We start from the raw sequence: 15,516 nt of genomic DNA, 5'->3' as shown, positions 1-15,516 counted from the left end.
AAAGAACGAAGGAAAGAAAGAAAAAGAAAGAATGAAAGAAAGAGAAAGAAAGAACGTAAGAATGAAAAAGAAAGAACCAAAGAACGAAAAAGAAAGAGAGAAAAAAAGAGAAAGAAAGAACGAAAAAGAAAGGAAGGAAGGAAGGAAGGAAGGAAGGAAGGAAGGAAGGAAGGAAGGGAAGGAAGGAAGGAAGGAAGGAAGGAAGGAAGGAAGGAAGGAAGGAAGGAAGGAAGGAAGGAAGGGAAAGGAAGGAAGGAAGGAAGGAAGGAAGGAAGGAAGGAAGGAAGGAAGGAAGGAAGGAAGAAGGAAGGAAGGAAGGAAGGAAGGAAGGAAGGAAGGAAGGAAGGAAGGAAGGGAAGAGAAAGAAAGAAAAAGAAATAACAAAAGAAAGAAAGGACAAAAGAATGAAAAAGAAAGAAGGAAAGAAAGAAAGAATGAAAAAGAAAGAATGAAAGAAAAAAAGAACGAAAGAACGAAAAAGAAAGAATGAAAGAAAAAAGAACGAAAGAACGAAAAAGAAAGATCGAAGGAAAGAGAAAGAAAGAACGAAAGACGAAAAAGAAAGAACGAAGGAAAGAAAGAAAGAACGAAAGAACGGAAAAGAAAGAACGAAGGAAAGAAAGAAAGAACGAAAGAACGAAAAAGAAAGAACAAAGGAAAGAAAGAAAGAACGAAAGAACGAAAAAGAAGAGAGGAAGGAAGGAAGGAAGGAAGGAAGGAAGGAAGGAAGGAAGGAAAGGAAGGAAGGAAGGAAGGAAGGAAGGAAGGAAGGAAGGAAGGAAGGAAGGAAGGAAGGAGAGGAAGGAAGGAAGGAAGGAAGGAAGGAAGGAGAGGAAAGGAAGGAAGGAAGGAAGGAAGGAAGGAAGGAAGGAAGGAAGGAAGGAAGGAAGGAGGAAGGAAGGAAGGAAGGAAGGAAGGAAGGAAGGAAGGAAGGAGAAGGACGGAAGGAGGCGGGAGGGCGGGAGGGAGTCGAGGGAAGGAGGGCGGACAGGTTCAAAGCAAAATTAATGTTTGTTGAAAATATCTCAGAACGCAGACTGGTGAACGTTTCTTCAACGTATACAAATCAGAGGCTTCCTTAATGTAATGATACAATCTGAGAAACAGAGGACACAAACACCCAATACAATTGCCTTACTACTCCTGCCATTTGAAAACCTAATCTAGGGTGAGACGTTTTCCCTCCCACTACTAATGGCACATTTCAGAAACCTCTCCCATGCTAACTTTTTCATGGATAACTTTCGCAATGAAAGAAAAAGACAGCATATTAGTTTCAACACATAAGCCTCACTCAGGGAATGTGACTGGAAAACTTTCCACTTTGTTACAAATTTTCTGTTTAAGTCAAATTATATTCCATATGAAGCTAAGCTGAAACATGTAGGGTTTTGAAGGTAGCTTTTCTTTTCCATAACTGTTGTGGTCTAAGCTGTCCACTAAGGAAGGTGAGAGGGAAGATTTCATTAAAGTAAACTGACTTTGAAGGAAGCTGTGTTTTTTTCATTGTTGGGTTTTCTTTTGTTTGTTTTTTGTTTTTTTGTGTGATGGATTTTTATTGTAATTTAAATTTTAGACCTACCAATCACAGAAATAAAAACGAGCTATGACAAAAATCTTGTTTATCACTAGAATCTAAATGAAACTGAGATTTTTTTAGCTGTAATTATTCTGTTCTGTGCCCAGTTGGTTTGCCTCATATTTCTCTTTTCATTTTATTATAGAGAGAAAGTAAAATTTTCAGGGCCAGAACCTGGTCCTACTAAATTTCAGGATTTAAATCAATGTGACTTGCATGGTAGCAAGTCTTACTTCACGTAGAAAATTATACATTTCCATTAAACAGGTTTTCACTTCAAAGCACTTTGAAACAACACACAGAATACCTGACTATGGAAGAGATGTTAAGACCCTCATAGGTCTGAATTGGTTTAGTTTTGTTCTAGGATTGGTGCCTTTCATACCACACAAGAGACCTGAGTACCTCAGATCTATAACTGTAGCTGGTAAAAAAATAGGTGAAAAGATGCTTTACATCATAAAACACTTTTCTTTTTGATCTAATCAGTACACTCTTATTAGCTGTTCAGTATAAAGTGCTTTCTTTCTTTTTTTTTTTTTTTTTAATTCAAAAAAGCATGTATTTTTTGAGGTGTAATGGAAACTTTCCAAATGCCACCAATAAAATAAAAGCACTCAAAAGCTATAATATTCATGGAGATAAGAAATCTGCCAAGTGTGTGGCCACAGGGGATGCAGTCAGGCATTCCCCTGCTGGTAGAACACTGCTTTGTTTCCAAAGATCAAAGGAAATTCCCTCTTAGCGAGACAGGTCCTGTTAAGGCATCACTTTGCTAATAGCCTTCACAGGTTAGCTCTTTTGCCTAATATTTAGTTTGTTCAATCCACTCTTTAAAAATCCTGGCTTGGAACCTTGCAAGTGATGCCTGAAGTGCTGTGTAGATTCTGCCTATGATCTGAGCAGCAGTCATTTACGTGGAAGTTGAGGCCAAGTATAGGCCAGGATGAGGGGGGAAAAAAAAAAGTCCTAGCCTTGCATCCAAGCAGTGACCTACACTCCTTAAAGTGGTTTAGATGTGCTTGGGTGACAGTAGGTAGGAAAGAGGGTAGCTAAGTGTTCACAGCTCCCTCACTGATGGCTGTACTGCTGGCCTGGAGGAGATGTGCTTGCTGACAATGGCAGTGCCCACAGTATGGCAAAGGGGCACTCAGAATATGCCTTTACCAGGCAGGTCTTTATTTTGAGCCAGCCAAAATATCAGTTGCCCTGAGAAGAATGAAAAACCACAGAGAAGTCATTGCCTGTGCCAGCATGCACTTTGATACATTTTATTCACCACAGTCTTCTCCTTTTCTCCATGGTTTTTGGTTGCAGAAGTGTCTTCCCAAGTGATCTGAAACCGGCAATCCTAACCTTAGAAAGTGCAAAGTATTTCCTGGGCCTTTCTGACTGCATTCAGAACAAAGATCATTTCCTCAGGACCACAGCTAAAGCTACACACTGTTAGAAATAGTGGATTTGCAATAAAGGATTGAAAAACTGAGTGAAGAGCAGTGTGACATGAAATGGTGAGTGTCCCTGTCCTCTGGGTCAGACAACTTACTTCCCAGCAGTCCCATGCTAATGTAAAGGCCCTAGTGAGTAGGTGATTGCATACGACTCCTGGATTTAACCCCCAGTATTGGCTGAACTTCTGCTTGATTCTGAGAATTCTCTCTTCTTCTACTGGTTCACTCCACGCTTCCTCTAATTTCCAAAACACACATTTTCATATTGTATAGTCTATGTTACCTGGCACATTACCTTTTTTTCCTGGTCCTCTAGCTGGTATGTATAATGCTTTAAAGCATTTGTATTAATACTGAGACCTTCAAGGCAGCAAGACAATTCTGTTGCCAGGACATGTCAACCACCCTGTTAGGAGGATAACTGGCTCCCAGATGGAATGGAAGATGTGCTTGTGTGTGAGGCACCAGCCAGCTATTCAGGGAAGCTATCTGTAATGCCTGATTCTCTAGCATTCCCCTTGTGTTCTCCTTGCCAAATGCGACACCTCTGCAACTTCAAAAGGGCAATGTTATTTATCTGCATCAAAGGTAGGAGAGGTGCAAAGAGGGACCAAGGGAGGAAGCAGAGATGAACTAACTTCTGTAGCATTTGAACAACACTCAGCTCAGGTTCTGAAATAGCCAGATTGCTATCAAAGACAAAAAAATGGCCTAGGACCAAGATGCTTGATAGAAATAGATGTAGTTGAGAACTGTAAAATCTGTTTGATATATGAGGAGCTGTGTAATTTGACTCCTTTTTCTAAAACGGGATTTACAAAATGTTGTGGAGACACAAAAGGAATTATTTTGGTAACAATGACTTCCCAGTGCTGTAAGATATGTCTGACCTCTACTGATTTTATGGCAACTGAGATGGGGACTTTGAATGATTACTTTGCCCCACATAAGCATAATGTAATTCACTCTGCCTTAAGTCAGCAATCTGAGGACACAGTGTACAAAATAAATAAAAAAAATTTGCCTGAGACTGTCTTCCGGATATTGATATGGGTGGGAAAGTATGTTAAAGCACCTCTCCATCAGATATTAAAGATAGCTAAATCCAGTATGACAAACTAAGTAGAGAGAGATAAATGTCACTTTGTGATAAAAGCAGGCACACCTATCAAATATGATCTTTGTAAATACTATGAAAATCAAAGTAATAGCTACAAAAAAACCTAAACTGACCCTTTTTTTAATACCACAGGATAGTCTCTTTTTTTTTCTGCAACTGTTGCATTATTGTGTAGCTATGAGACTCTAATAATTGTAATGATGAATACATATACAGAGCTCTTACTTCCCTCTAAACTGATCCAAAGGCATCACCTAGAAAGTATATCAATACATGTGCCATTAGCAAACAATAATTACACTTATAATCAGTGGTAGGAATTCTCTGTCTAATCCCTGCAAATATTTAGGAAAAGCAATATATTAGGTGATTGTTTTGAGTATTCCCCATTCTCAGTTTGTTCTGAAGCACATGCAAGGTACAGTAAATATAAATGACAAATTCTTTCTGATTTCTGTCATACAAATTTGCTGTGGACAAACTGAGCAGCAGTTATGCTACAGCCATTATGCTCTAGGGGTGTAAAGTGGGAAAAAGGGCATAACTACAATAGGTGGAGCACTAAAAAAAAAAAAAAAAAAAACCAACCAAAAAAAACAAAGAAAAAAAAAACACAAAAAAAAAAAAACCCAAACAAAAAAACCCACAACTGGTTTGAAACCTCATTATACAAGTTAAAACAATAAAATAGCCCAAGATGGTAATATGCAGGTACCTACAGGCTCTTAATTAAATTTTATACTTATATGTAGTAGTGATGACCACCAGACACTGATTCTATAGAATTTCTTTTGGAGATGTCTGCTGGTTTGTGCAAGATCATCTCTGGAGTTGCCCTATACACAGGCAAATCCCAGTGCCTTAAGGAACAGCACTAAGGACCTTTCAGGATCATATTTTGAAGAGAATAGGTGCACAGTCTTCTCTTGCTGTGTCCTACTTTTTGTTTTAATATGCTGAGGTTTTGCTTACTTCTCAGAGTGTGAGATTTTTCAGCATGGACTGGATGATTAAAGAGGTGTGTTCCTTCCTCTGCCAAAGACCTTCTGAATACGTAAGGACTAGCCCTTCCATATCCTTACACAAACTGTACAAACAAACCAGATTTTAGGACCCTAAGCTACTGCCAGATTTCTTTGTGAGAATTAGCATTTTTAAAATACTGACTTAAAAATCAATTTCAGCCAAAAAACTTAATCTACACTTCCCCAGATATTCGTGTACACTTCCAGAATATAGTAACATGTCTACTCTGCACTCAGAGAAGCTTATCCTCACTTGTACAGAAAGAAGTACTTACTTCCAATATCTGGCCGCAGCTTTTTGTCATACTCTCTCAACAGCTTGTTTAGTATGAGAGTCACATCTGTGTCTTGCGTTTTTGGAGCTAAAACCCATTTTTGGTTAGTTGTTCCATCTTCATATTCATCCTCTTCAACCTTTCTAGAACTGCAAAACAAACGAAACAAATAGATATTATTTTACATTACTAAAATAGGAGGCAACAGGATGCAGCAGGATGCAACAGGTGCAACAGGATTTTCCCATTAACAATTTTTGAGTATCTGTGGATGGGTCATGAATGACAATTGTTTAGAAATTGTCTTCTGGAAGTGTCTTCAAAAAGTTATACTATAGCAGATAATACAGCTATCAGAGTAGTATTTTATATCCTGTATTTTAATGAACCTATTCTGACTAGTTTACAATATACTTTACAAAGAGTGAACATCTGCAGTATTACTTTATTAATACATCAAGACAACTGATTCATCTCTTGCACAAAGGCTAATAAGAGTATTAAAAATTCAGATCTGTTAAGGCTTCCTGATCATTTTATCCTATTAATAAATAATTATATTCTCAGTGCATGAATTTCAGAGTTTAATGTATTACAAGGCTTAGAATTAAGAGCTCATTCCTTGAATTTGAGATGGATTATCACAAGCACACAAACACATTGCATAAATTAATCTGCATTTCCCTCCAGCTTTAGTAACTTTTTTAAAAAACAGTACTACACCTAGAGTAGCAACTTTATTCCTTTATAGGTGGATTATGTTTATTTTAAGGGTATATTAATGCAAATGTGGTGAAACTACAGTTTGGCCAGAAATCACAGCAAGAGATATTTTCACACAAGACAAATTTCATTTGTGCAGCTTTTTGTGAACGGACTTTAAAATGTTGATTTGAAGATTATATCTTCATCAGATCTATCTTTTGGTATCTTAGAAACCAAATCTGTTTGATGCCTCTCACTGGAGAAAATCTATGACAGACTGAGATGAAGTTATTAGGAGAAAAGATAACCTCAGTGGTGGAACCTATGGAAGGAATAATGTGTTATTTCAACCTGCAATTACCCAGGGGATATGATATCATTTTGCAACATTTTTACATAAATGTCAATAATGATGTGAGTGGAGAATGACAGGAACCAGCCTTGTTTGTTCATGGGATGTGCTACACACATCTGTGCAACTTTCTTTCTCTCCCTCTCCTTTTCTCCATAATGACACTAGTGTATTTTAAAATACCTCAGATGTCCAGAAGACTTGATAAATACTCTATGTGAATATAAAACAACCTGATACAAATAAAAAAATTTAATCACAGAGCATCAGCCCTCACATTGCTTGAAGACCACTATTTGAGAATGTAATGAAACTTTAAACTGAAACTGCTTTACAGCCAATATGCCCCTAAAGATTAACCATGAATCACTTAACACGACCTCACAATTTGCAATTGCTGTAGGCACAATTTCTATATAAAAATAATTTTTAAACCTAGACCCTGGGGATTTTCTTCAGAGAGCTCATATAACTGAGTTGTAAAAATAGAGAATACTTAGGACAAAATTTTGAATAGACAACCACTACTTTTCTGTTATTGGGCTCTATTTTCTAAAAAACTTGACTTTTTTTTTTTTTTTTTTTTTTTTATAATTCACCCAATGAGGATTGAAAAAAAAACTCGAGAGGATTTTGGGAGATTTTTTTTTTTCATCAGATTCATGATAAGCCCTGTGTTTTAATACTGTTACAGAACCATTCTGAAAGGAGGTATCATCTCCAAACATACATGGTTGATATTTCTGAGCTGAAGCTCTGCAGTGGTGCTGAATTGCTGATAGCAAAGAAGGACAAGTCATATGTCTTTTTCTGCTGCAGCCACCACAACTTTACCACAGGCATTCAGACTGCACCTGGAAATGAGAACTGAGTTCAGGTAGTATCACGATTCCTATTTCAGGGAGATGCTGCTTTAAAACAAGTCACTAACAAGAGTCTAACTAAGCAGACCTTTTAGATCCCCTCACTCTAGCAGCTTCTTTCCTAGAAAGTACCTTCAAACCATTTAAATCCCTACCTGTCTTCTAGATTAAGACTGGAGGTGGGAGAGGTTTCACAGTGGATCAGACTAATACACTAGACACATATTTTTCAAGCTTTTTTGCTTTCTTCCTTAAGAAGTTATTATTTCACTTCCAATGCTTGCCTCTACATAGTTAAGGCATAGTGCTCCTTCAAGGCCCTTGACATTGTATTTTTCTTTTGTAACCCTACTGGTGACTGCCAATTCCTATCACATTCCTGTGATCCAGAGAAATAACAAGCCAGTTATCTGGGTGATGACAAGCCAGTCTCAAACTAGGAAGGAAGAAAGGCTATATGCCTTTCCCCAGTTCTTCATCAGTTTTGATTCTGTAAGGTGACAGAGAAGAATCTGTGCATAGGGAAGAAGTCTAGAAAACTCCGAGAGGCTGTCAGGAAAGGGTTTATTTCCTGCAATAGGTGTGTCCCACACTTGATGTGGAGGCTGGCAGGAAGCATCCTCTAGTTGCTGTGGGGATTTAGGAGAGACACCACTCAGGTGTGGGGCATGCTGCCAAGGACAGGGGAAGGCCTTTGAACATGCCTGTAGCCTGGTTTGTGGTGGTTCCTTCGTGGGGGGGAGCTGAGCTGACCCCTTTGCCTGGGTTATTCTGTGAGGGTGTACGACATCCTCGGACAACCAAAAGGACCGAAGTCCAAAAGGTCAGGGCTGACGCTGCCGGCTGTGCCCCTCTGGCCTCTAACAGCGGATAATGGACCCCCGTCGGGCAGACCCTTCCCGGCCCTGAAGCGGGGAGCAGGGGGTCAAGCATCCCGCGGCTCACCCTCTCCCTCCTCACGCCCGCCCTGCCTGCGGATCCCCCGAGGGTGGCGTGGAGGAAAGCCGGGGCCGCGAGGGGAGCCCGGACAGCTCCAGCCGCCGTCCCACCGGGTGCCGCAGTCGCCCGAGGGGGAAACTTTCTGCCGGGCCGGCTCAGGACAGGGCCCTCGCGGGCAACCTCCGGCTTCACGCGGGGCCGGGAAGGGACAGCGGGGGTGCCACCGCCCCGGGAGCACCGCGGAGCCAGGCGGGTCCCGGGATGGAAGCGGGGTAAGCCGTGCTTGGGAATAGAGCCCCGCCACGGCGCGGAAGAAGGTGGGGAGAGCCCACTGTTCTTCCTGGGTGCCGAATATTGTGCAAACTCCGGCAAATGGGACTTCAGCCCTCCAGCCCCAGTGCAGAGAGGAGAGGGGCTGGAGGGAGGCGAGGGGAGCGCAGACTTACCAAGCGTGGAACACTGAGAGGAGGAAGAAAACCGGCAGGAGCTTAACGGACATGGTCCGGACAGCGCTGGCCAGGTGAGAGGTGCGGCAGGATGAAGGAAACGTTGCAGAATGTTCACATGGAAGGGAGAATGAGGCAATGAGGTAAAGGTCTGAGCCTCTCCTCTTCTGTATTCTCAGCTTAATACCCTGAAGAAAACACTCTCTTCCACAACGCTCCGAGAAGGGAGGGGGGAGGCGAGAAAAAAAAAAAAAAAAAAAAAAAGCAGAAGTGGAACGAGGGGGGAAATCCCCAGCGGAGAAGCCAGGTATAAATCAGGCTCCGCGGGCTGACAGGTGTTCAGCGGGCACGGAGCTGCGGCGCGTCCCCTTTGCCGGCAGCCACTTGCCGGGCGCAGCGGCGCGGCCTCTCCCGCTGCCCGGGCTGGCGCTGGCCGTGCCCCCCGGGCGGTGTACAGCGCGGAGCAGCCCGGGCCCCGCCGGGCCGCGGGTGCCGCGGGGCGGGCCGGACCGGGCCGGGCCGGGAGGGGGGCGGGCAGGGGCGGGGGGAAGGGGCGCACCTTGATCCCCCCGCGGAGCGCCTGCCCGCAGCCAGCCCTGCAGCGCGGCACCGGAGCGCTGCCGGGGACCTCCCCGCATCGGAGAGCACCTCGTCCCCGCTCCCTGCCCAACAGGTTCCCGCCTCGCCGGCAACTAGAGGAGTCGGGAAGTGAACCCTGCCCCCGCCCCAGCGGGCGCACACACACGCACACAAGAGAGGGGGAGCAGCAAACCCGGTAGCTGGGACTTCTCCCCGACATCACCAGCCCGACGCCCCAGACAGGGTGGCCGGTGGAAGGATCCCTGTGCTGTTTTGCGGGGTGTCCTCACGCCCAAACCCCACAATTACTTGCCGAAAGTCCCCCCCACCGCCCGAGGCTGGAGGTGCTCTCTTCAGAAGGAGGGAGAGGGGTCGAGTGCTGGTCTCGGGGTGATCGGAGCGACGGGCATCCCGATGTACACACAGGCGCAGATCCGTGTAATCGGTGCGGCTGCTTACACGGACAGATAGGCAGTGTGTTTCGGTATCTAGGTGGATGTATGCAGGAAGTTTGCATGCACTATACAAATGCATAAATACACGTTTATATGCACAAGGTATGCCAGAAAAATGTATACACGGAGAAAAGAAGAGGTCTACACGATCCCGTAGAGCAGATTACATGGACTTATGTGTACATTGTGAACTTTGAAGTAAATCAGGTTTTTCTTCTGTGAGAACTTGGAAATGAGACAACAATTAAGTGTATTCAGGGCAAAATTAGTTTGGGTTTGGACAAGCTTTTTCTTTCTACTTCAGTAGGAACAGCACAGATCTAATTTTTAGCGACTCAGTTCTCTTCAGGTATGTGGAGCTTTGCACCGGCATCAGGGTAATTGGAATATTCCCCTTTGTTTTCAGAATGGGGAGTGACAAAATTTCACTTACGTAATGGTAATTTGAAAACAAAAACCTCTGCCAGAAGTACAGCGAGTCACTGCTTTCTTGTGATCAGAAATCGCGGGAGTGCAAATCTCTGTCTCCTTTTCCCTTAGACATAACTTCCATGTTCTGGAGGACTCGTTTTTAACTGTTTAATATATTAAAAAAATCTTCTAGAAGATGCAGTCTTGCTTCTGGAATAACTCCTACATGATGCCTAGAAGAGCTAGCTATAGAGATTTCTGTTCCCGAAGTAGATTTTAGAAGGAACGACACAGCTTAAGGAAAATCTGTCGTGAGTCAGGCAATTAACTCTGTTATTCACTTTAGGGGTTTTCTTTCAACCTTTAGGGTTTAGTTGGGTTTTTTATTTCCAACCTAAACGCCTCTTTACTAGATTATACAGCAGTGTTTACTTTGTCTAATTGCAGTTACGGTGAATTGCTAATAATCTTTTGTTGCAAGGCTTGTGCTCTTTTCCGTCACCAGCAGAGAAATGCGGGTGGAAGCCAGGCCGCCTGCTGCCCTGAGAAAATGAGGAAGGGAACGGAGGGCGAATGCTCGGGAGTTGCCTGGCTTTCACCAGGAATAGCTATGCTGACGGTCAAGCAGCACGGCGATCCTCTGGTGTGAAGTTTGCGGGAGCACCGGCGCTGTGGGGCGGGCGGGAGGCGGGACGGGCGAACAGGGGAGCCGCCGCCTCCCAGCGAGCCGAGAAAGTCCCGCCAGCGCCGGGGAGTCCCGGCTGCAAGGGGTTTGGTACCGCCGCACGGCGACGGACAGCAGGCACTTGAAGGTTTCTTGAAGGCTGCTGCTTATGCAAATATCATTTAGGGCTCCCAGGTCGCAGTGCCCACGTCCCGGCTCGCAGCGCCCGCGCGTTTGGAAAGCAAGGACGGGAAGCGCCCGTCATGCGAGGAGGGGTTTCCCCTGCGCTGGCCATATAGAAAAATGTGTGTATTCACACGCACACTCAATTTGAATAAATAAAAGCTTAGCCCGGCCTCGGCAACCCTGTCGGGGAGCCCAGCAGCGCGAAGAGCTGGGGCGGTGCTGCAGCATCGAAGGCTGCGGTGGCCCGGGCCGGGGGAGCTCGCTTCGCCGCCAGCGGGAGGGGGTGGTTGGGGGCCGCCGTGCCTCTGCCACTTCCTGGGTGGGCGGCACGAGTGAGCCAGATAGTAGGCAGCAGAAAGACCCAGAGGAGAGACAAGCCGGCGGCGATTTACGATGGGAAATGGCGAGGGCAGGTACAGCTCCGCATCCCGCTCTCGGCGGCCCTGCTCCGCGGGGACCCCCGGGGGGATGGGAGGGAGCCGGGAGTGGCTTCCCCGCTGCGGTGGCTCCGTCGGGAACCGCTCCGCCTCTTCCTCGCCCGCCAGCCCCATCCCGCCCTCAGCGCATCCTGCCGCGGTGCCGGGATCCTCTGGCGGCGGCAGCGGGAAGCGCGAGGGATCGGGCCAGGTCTCCCACCCCGCGCTGCCTCCAGCCGGCGGCAGAGCGCTCGGTTACCCCTGCGCCGTGACCGGAACTCTATGTGACCATCGAGTCACTCAGACCTCGAGAAAGACCCTCACAGTGTCCCCTCTTTCCTTGCAGAGTGTCAGAAATCCCCAAAGCTCGATCGGAGCAATATGGTTCATTGGTTATTGACTCCTTCTCCTCAGGCTGTAAGAAAAAAGGTGATGTTTAAGATTTTCTTTCCACTGTCCTCGGTGTGTTAATGCCAAAGGGATACTTTAGCACCACTCTTCATTACACCTCGGTCATTGCCTCGTTCATTTCTGCTCCTCCTCTTCATACTCACATCCTTTTATTTTACTTTTAAGCACACTTTCTGCCTTTGCTGAGCCTTTCAAGTTGTATATTCAGGTAAGGGTCATTATGATCCAGCACGGGTTTTAACAAAAGAACAGTTTATCATGCCATTTAATGATAGTAAAATGTTGATGTTCTCAGTAATATTCTCCAGCACAACCAAATGCATTCACATTTTAACTTACCTTTCACTGAACTTTCACAGAGGGCAACTATGTTTTCAACCTGAGGGAAACCTCTGTGGTACGTCCTGTGCAATGGGGAAGTATGAGTCTCTGAAAGTAACTGTGCAGGGAGCCAGCTAGCATAAATAAGGGGGGAAATGCCAAAGAAGGGAATAGGACTCATGGATCAAATTCCTCACTTGCTAGAACCCTGTCTCAAGCACTGAACAGTTTAGGCACCTGAATTTTCTGAGATTCAGTGTTGAAGGAGAGCCCTACTGGTGGTTTTCCTGGCACCCCAGTGCTACCTATATACCATGAGAAGCACAGAAGGGAACTGGGGCTGCTCTGAGACAAAGAAGGAAGGACCTGAAATCCATTTCCTACAGCTCCTGGAGTGCTCCAGCTGAAAGCTTATTAGAGATTTCTAAGAGGCTTGAGCCAGTTTATTCTGACAGAAGGTCTCTGTTGCTCCTGCTGGAGCCTTTAGGTAGGAAGTTGAACCTCAAGAGGTCCTGACAATTTCTGTGTGCTCTCAGTTCTGTCCTTCAACACAGGGATCTCTGCTCTCTGGTTCATGGGCAGGATAGGGAGAATCCCTCCTGATGCTGCCATGCTGCAGCTTTTCAACAGATTTGTGTAGACTTCTGGCAGAATCATGGACATCCAGGGCAGGCAGGGCTGCTCCTCTGGGGCCAGGCTACCCTTGAGCAGCTGTCCTGAAAACATCAAAAAACACCAGTTCCCAGTGAATGAAGAACTGAGCCCAGATCCACTGCAGCCAAAACTGCCTTGGGTGGCTGGCTCCAACATTTATTATCACTTATGTGTTAAGTTATAGTGGGTGGTTGCCCTCTGTGTGCTACTTTTCCTACCTACAAATCCAGCCTATCATTGTTGGTCCATCCATTGCAATCTATCAGGATTTCTCAAAAACTCTCCAAATTCATCTAAGTGAAATTAGTTGGTATTTTCAGTCAATATTCTTACTTTTTACTTTGCTTTTAGCCAGGGACTAATTTAAGCAGCAACTTTTAAGACATTATGATTGTGAGAAGTGATAATTGTTTTTGAGGATGGCACTGAAAAGGAAATAATACATTACAGAATGGGACACTTACACTTCAGTCTAAATTAGGGGTAATCCTTAGACAATCCTTCAGAAGTCCTTTGGACTTCATAAAATCTAACTTCCAATCTTTCTATCTTCTCAAAAATGAACAAATGTCTGTAACAACATAGTGGAAGATGCAAATTTGTTAAAGAAAGGATGTCATCTGAGAGTCACCATGCAATGACCATACTGAAGTATTTGTACTGACATAAAAACATAGGAAAGGTTAGAAAGGACTTAAGCAATCTTATCATTTCAGTGTCAATTCCAATCTGAGAAATAAGGGTATTAGGGAAATACATCCTTATTACAAAGAACTTTATCTCCAGATTTAAAAAATCTGCAAGTGCTACATTCATTTTTTCTACATAAAATGAAAAGCAAAATAGTTTCATTTTTCTTCAGTTTACCTTAGATGTTGAGCAAGAATTTTTGAAAGACAAGATTATTTCATAAAATCATTACTTCCTCAGTTTTGTGTAAATATGTTCAGTTATTCCACAGTGGGCACATTCCATTTAGAAAAAAGCAGAACACAACTTGAGATAACAGAAGAGGCTTCAGTTTTAGAACATACACTGTTGCTTAAATTCATCCTTGAAGTAAGCTGGCACAGCTCAAATATCAGAAATTTAAAATCTCTTCCATTGTATTTGACTTGTTCTTTCATTCTTAATTGGTGCAAGGAAGGAAATTTGGCAGCAGCCTGCACACACTTCCCCTATAGTGCTGAATTGTTGTGATTCACTTCTCAACTCTTTTTTCATGAAAGCATACATGAAAAAATCAATGAGAAGCAATTCCCATTTATTACTCCCTTTGGCCATGACTAGGCTGTGAAGTAGCTGTGTCCTGCAGGGTCCTAGTTCACCCGTGCTGGGGACAATGAACAGCTTAGTCCATTCCCAAAAGCCCAAGCTACTTCCAGGGGATACCAGAGGAAGTTGATGCATATCCAGATACCACCTTACCCTGAGGAAGGACAAAGCCAAGATATTTTGGTTGAGCCACGACCTGGAAAATGCTCCCATCTCCCACAGTTCAGGTAACATCTCAGTGAGTAGTGACCTCCCACACAAAGAGTTCCACTGACTATGGAGAGATTTAAATTGTGAGGTAGGATATAATGCAAGGCAATAGCATTTAAGTATTCCAGCCTGGAGTGTATTGGCTTATTGAAGCATCTTCCAGACTATGGGACACCTAGTGTTCATGCACAAGCACAGGCTGCAGGTAGACCCATATTTGTTGAAGATTACTTTCCACGTAAGTAAAATAGATCAGATTTAGAGATCCTTTCAGTGAGTCCTGCAATAGACCAGGAAATAATGCTGTAATACAGAGTAGGAGTCAGACTTGGGTGTAAGCAGATAAAACAAAGTACAGAAACTCTCTGGGGAGAGTTTCTCCAGAACTGGCCTGAATAAGATGCTACTCAAAGATGGCTCTGAGTTTCTCATTCACAAAACTCAGTCATGTAACTCTTCGAGTTTCTCACCTGAAGAAATAGCCAAGGGATTTATTTATAAAGTTTTGCCTTGCAATAAGCACTGCAATTTTTCATGGTTTTTGATCCCCGAAGGGCCAAAGGGATCCCCCAAGGGGATGATGAACAAGGAGATGTGCAGCTGCTGAAAGACACAGAGGCATGCAACATGGAAACAGAGATCCACATCCTCACCTCAAGCTAGCACTGAATAGATAGATGGGTGTGCCCCCTCCCTTCCTCATGTTTATCAGCATCCAGTCACTTGCTCAGTCCCATGGCTTCTCTATTGCCCTCAAGAATGTATGAATTTCTCATTCCACAGAATCAAACAAAAAGCTTCAAAAACAATAGACATATGAGATTTTTTTCTTGGCAATTTTTAGGAATGAAAGGGTTGAAGAGAAGACACAAAAGAAGCCAGAGAGCTCCCCAATTCTAGACCAGACCCTCACCTCAAAGTGAAGCATGAACTCTCCCCTCTGTCCCCAAAAGATCATGGGATTGTTGCTCCAGTGCAAGATAGCACCAAATTCTGCAATAACTCAATTCACTGTGTTCATTCAAGGCATGTCCCTTTCTGGGCAACAGGGATGATATGCCATGTGTGCACATGAGATCGAGTTGTGTGCATGTGTGCTTTCCAGTTAATTCTTCAGCTTCTGTGGTGTGCTCTTTGGTCTTTCTAAAAGGACAACCAGTATAAGAATGACATTTGAAA

At 44.1% G+C, this 15,516-nt stretch overlaps 1 protein-coding gene across 1 annotated transcript in view; it reads right to left on the bottom strand.

Annotated features, from left to right (window-relative positions):
* Positions 1–8,808, bottom strand: part of GABRG3 (gamma-aminobutyric acid type A receptor subunit gamma3) — a 297,044-nt gene extending 288,236 nt beyond the window's left edge. The window contains exons 1-2 of the mRNA XM_053970180.1: positions 8,756–8,808; positions 5,451–5,599 (exon numbers count right to left, since the gene is read on the bottom strand). Of these exons, the coding sequence (XP_053826155.1) occupies positions 5,451–5,599; positions 8,756–8,808 (202 nt within the window). The remainder of the gene's footprint in view (positions 1–5,450; positions 5,600–8,755) is intronic.
* Positions 8,809–15,516: the final 6,708 nt, after the last annotated feature.

The sequence above is a fragment of the Vidua macroura genome, chromosome 2 (assembly GCF_024509145.1).
Source record: "Vidua macroura isolate BioBank_ID:100142 chromosome 2, ASM2450914v1, whole genome shotgun sequence".
Lineage (NCBI taxonomy): Eukaryota > Metazoa > Chordata > Aves > Passeriformes > Viduidae > Vidua > Vidua macroura.
This window is presented reverse-complemented; position numbering and strand designations above follow the sequence as displayed.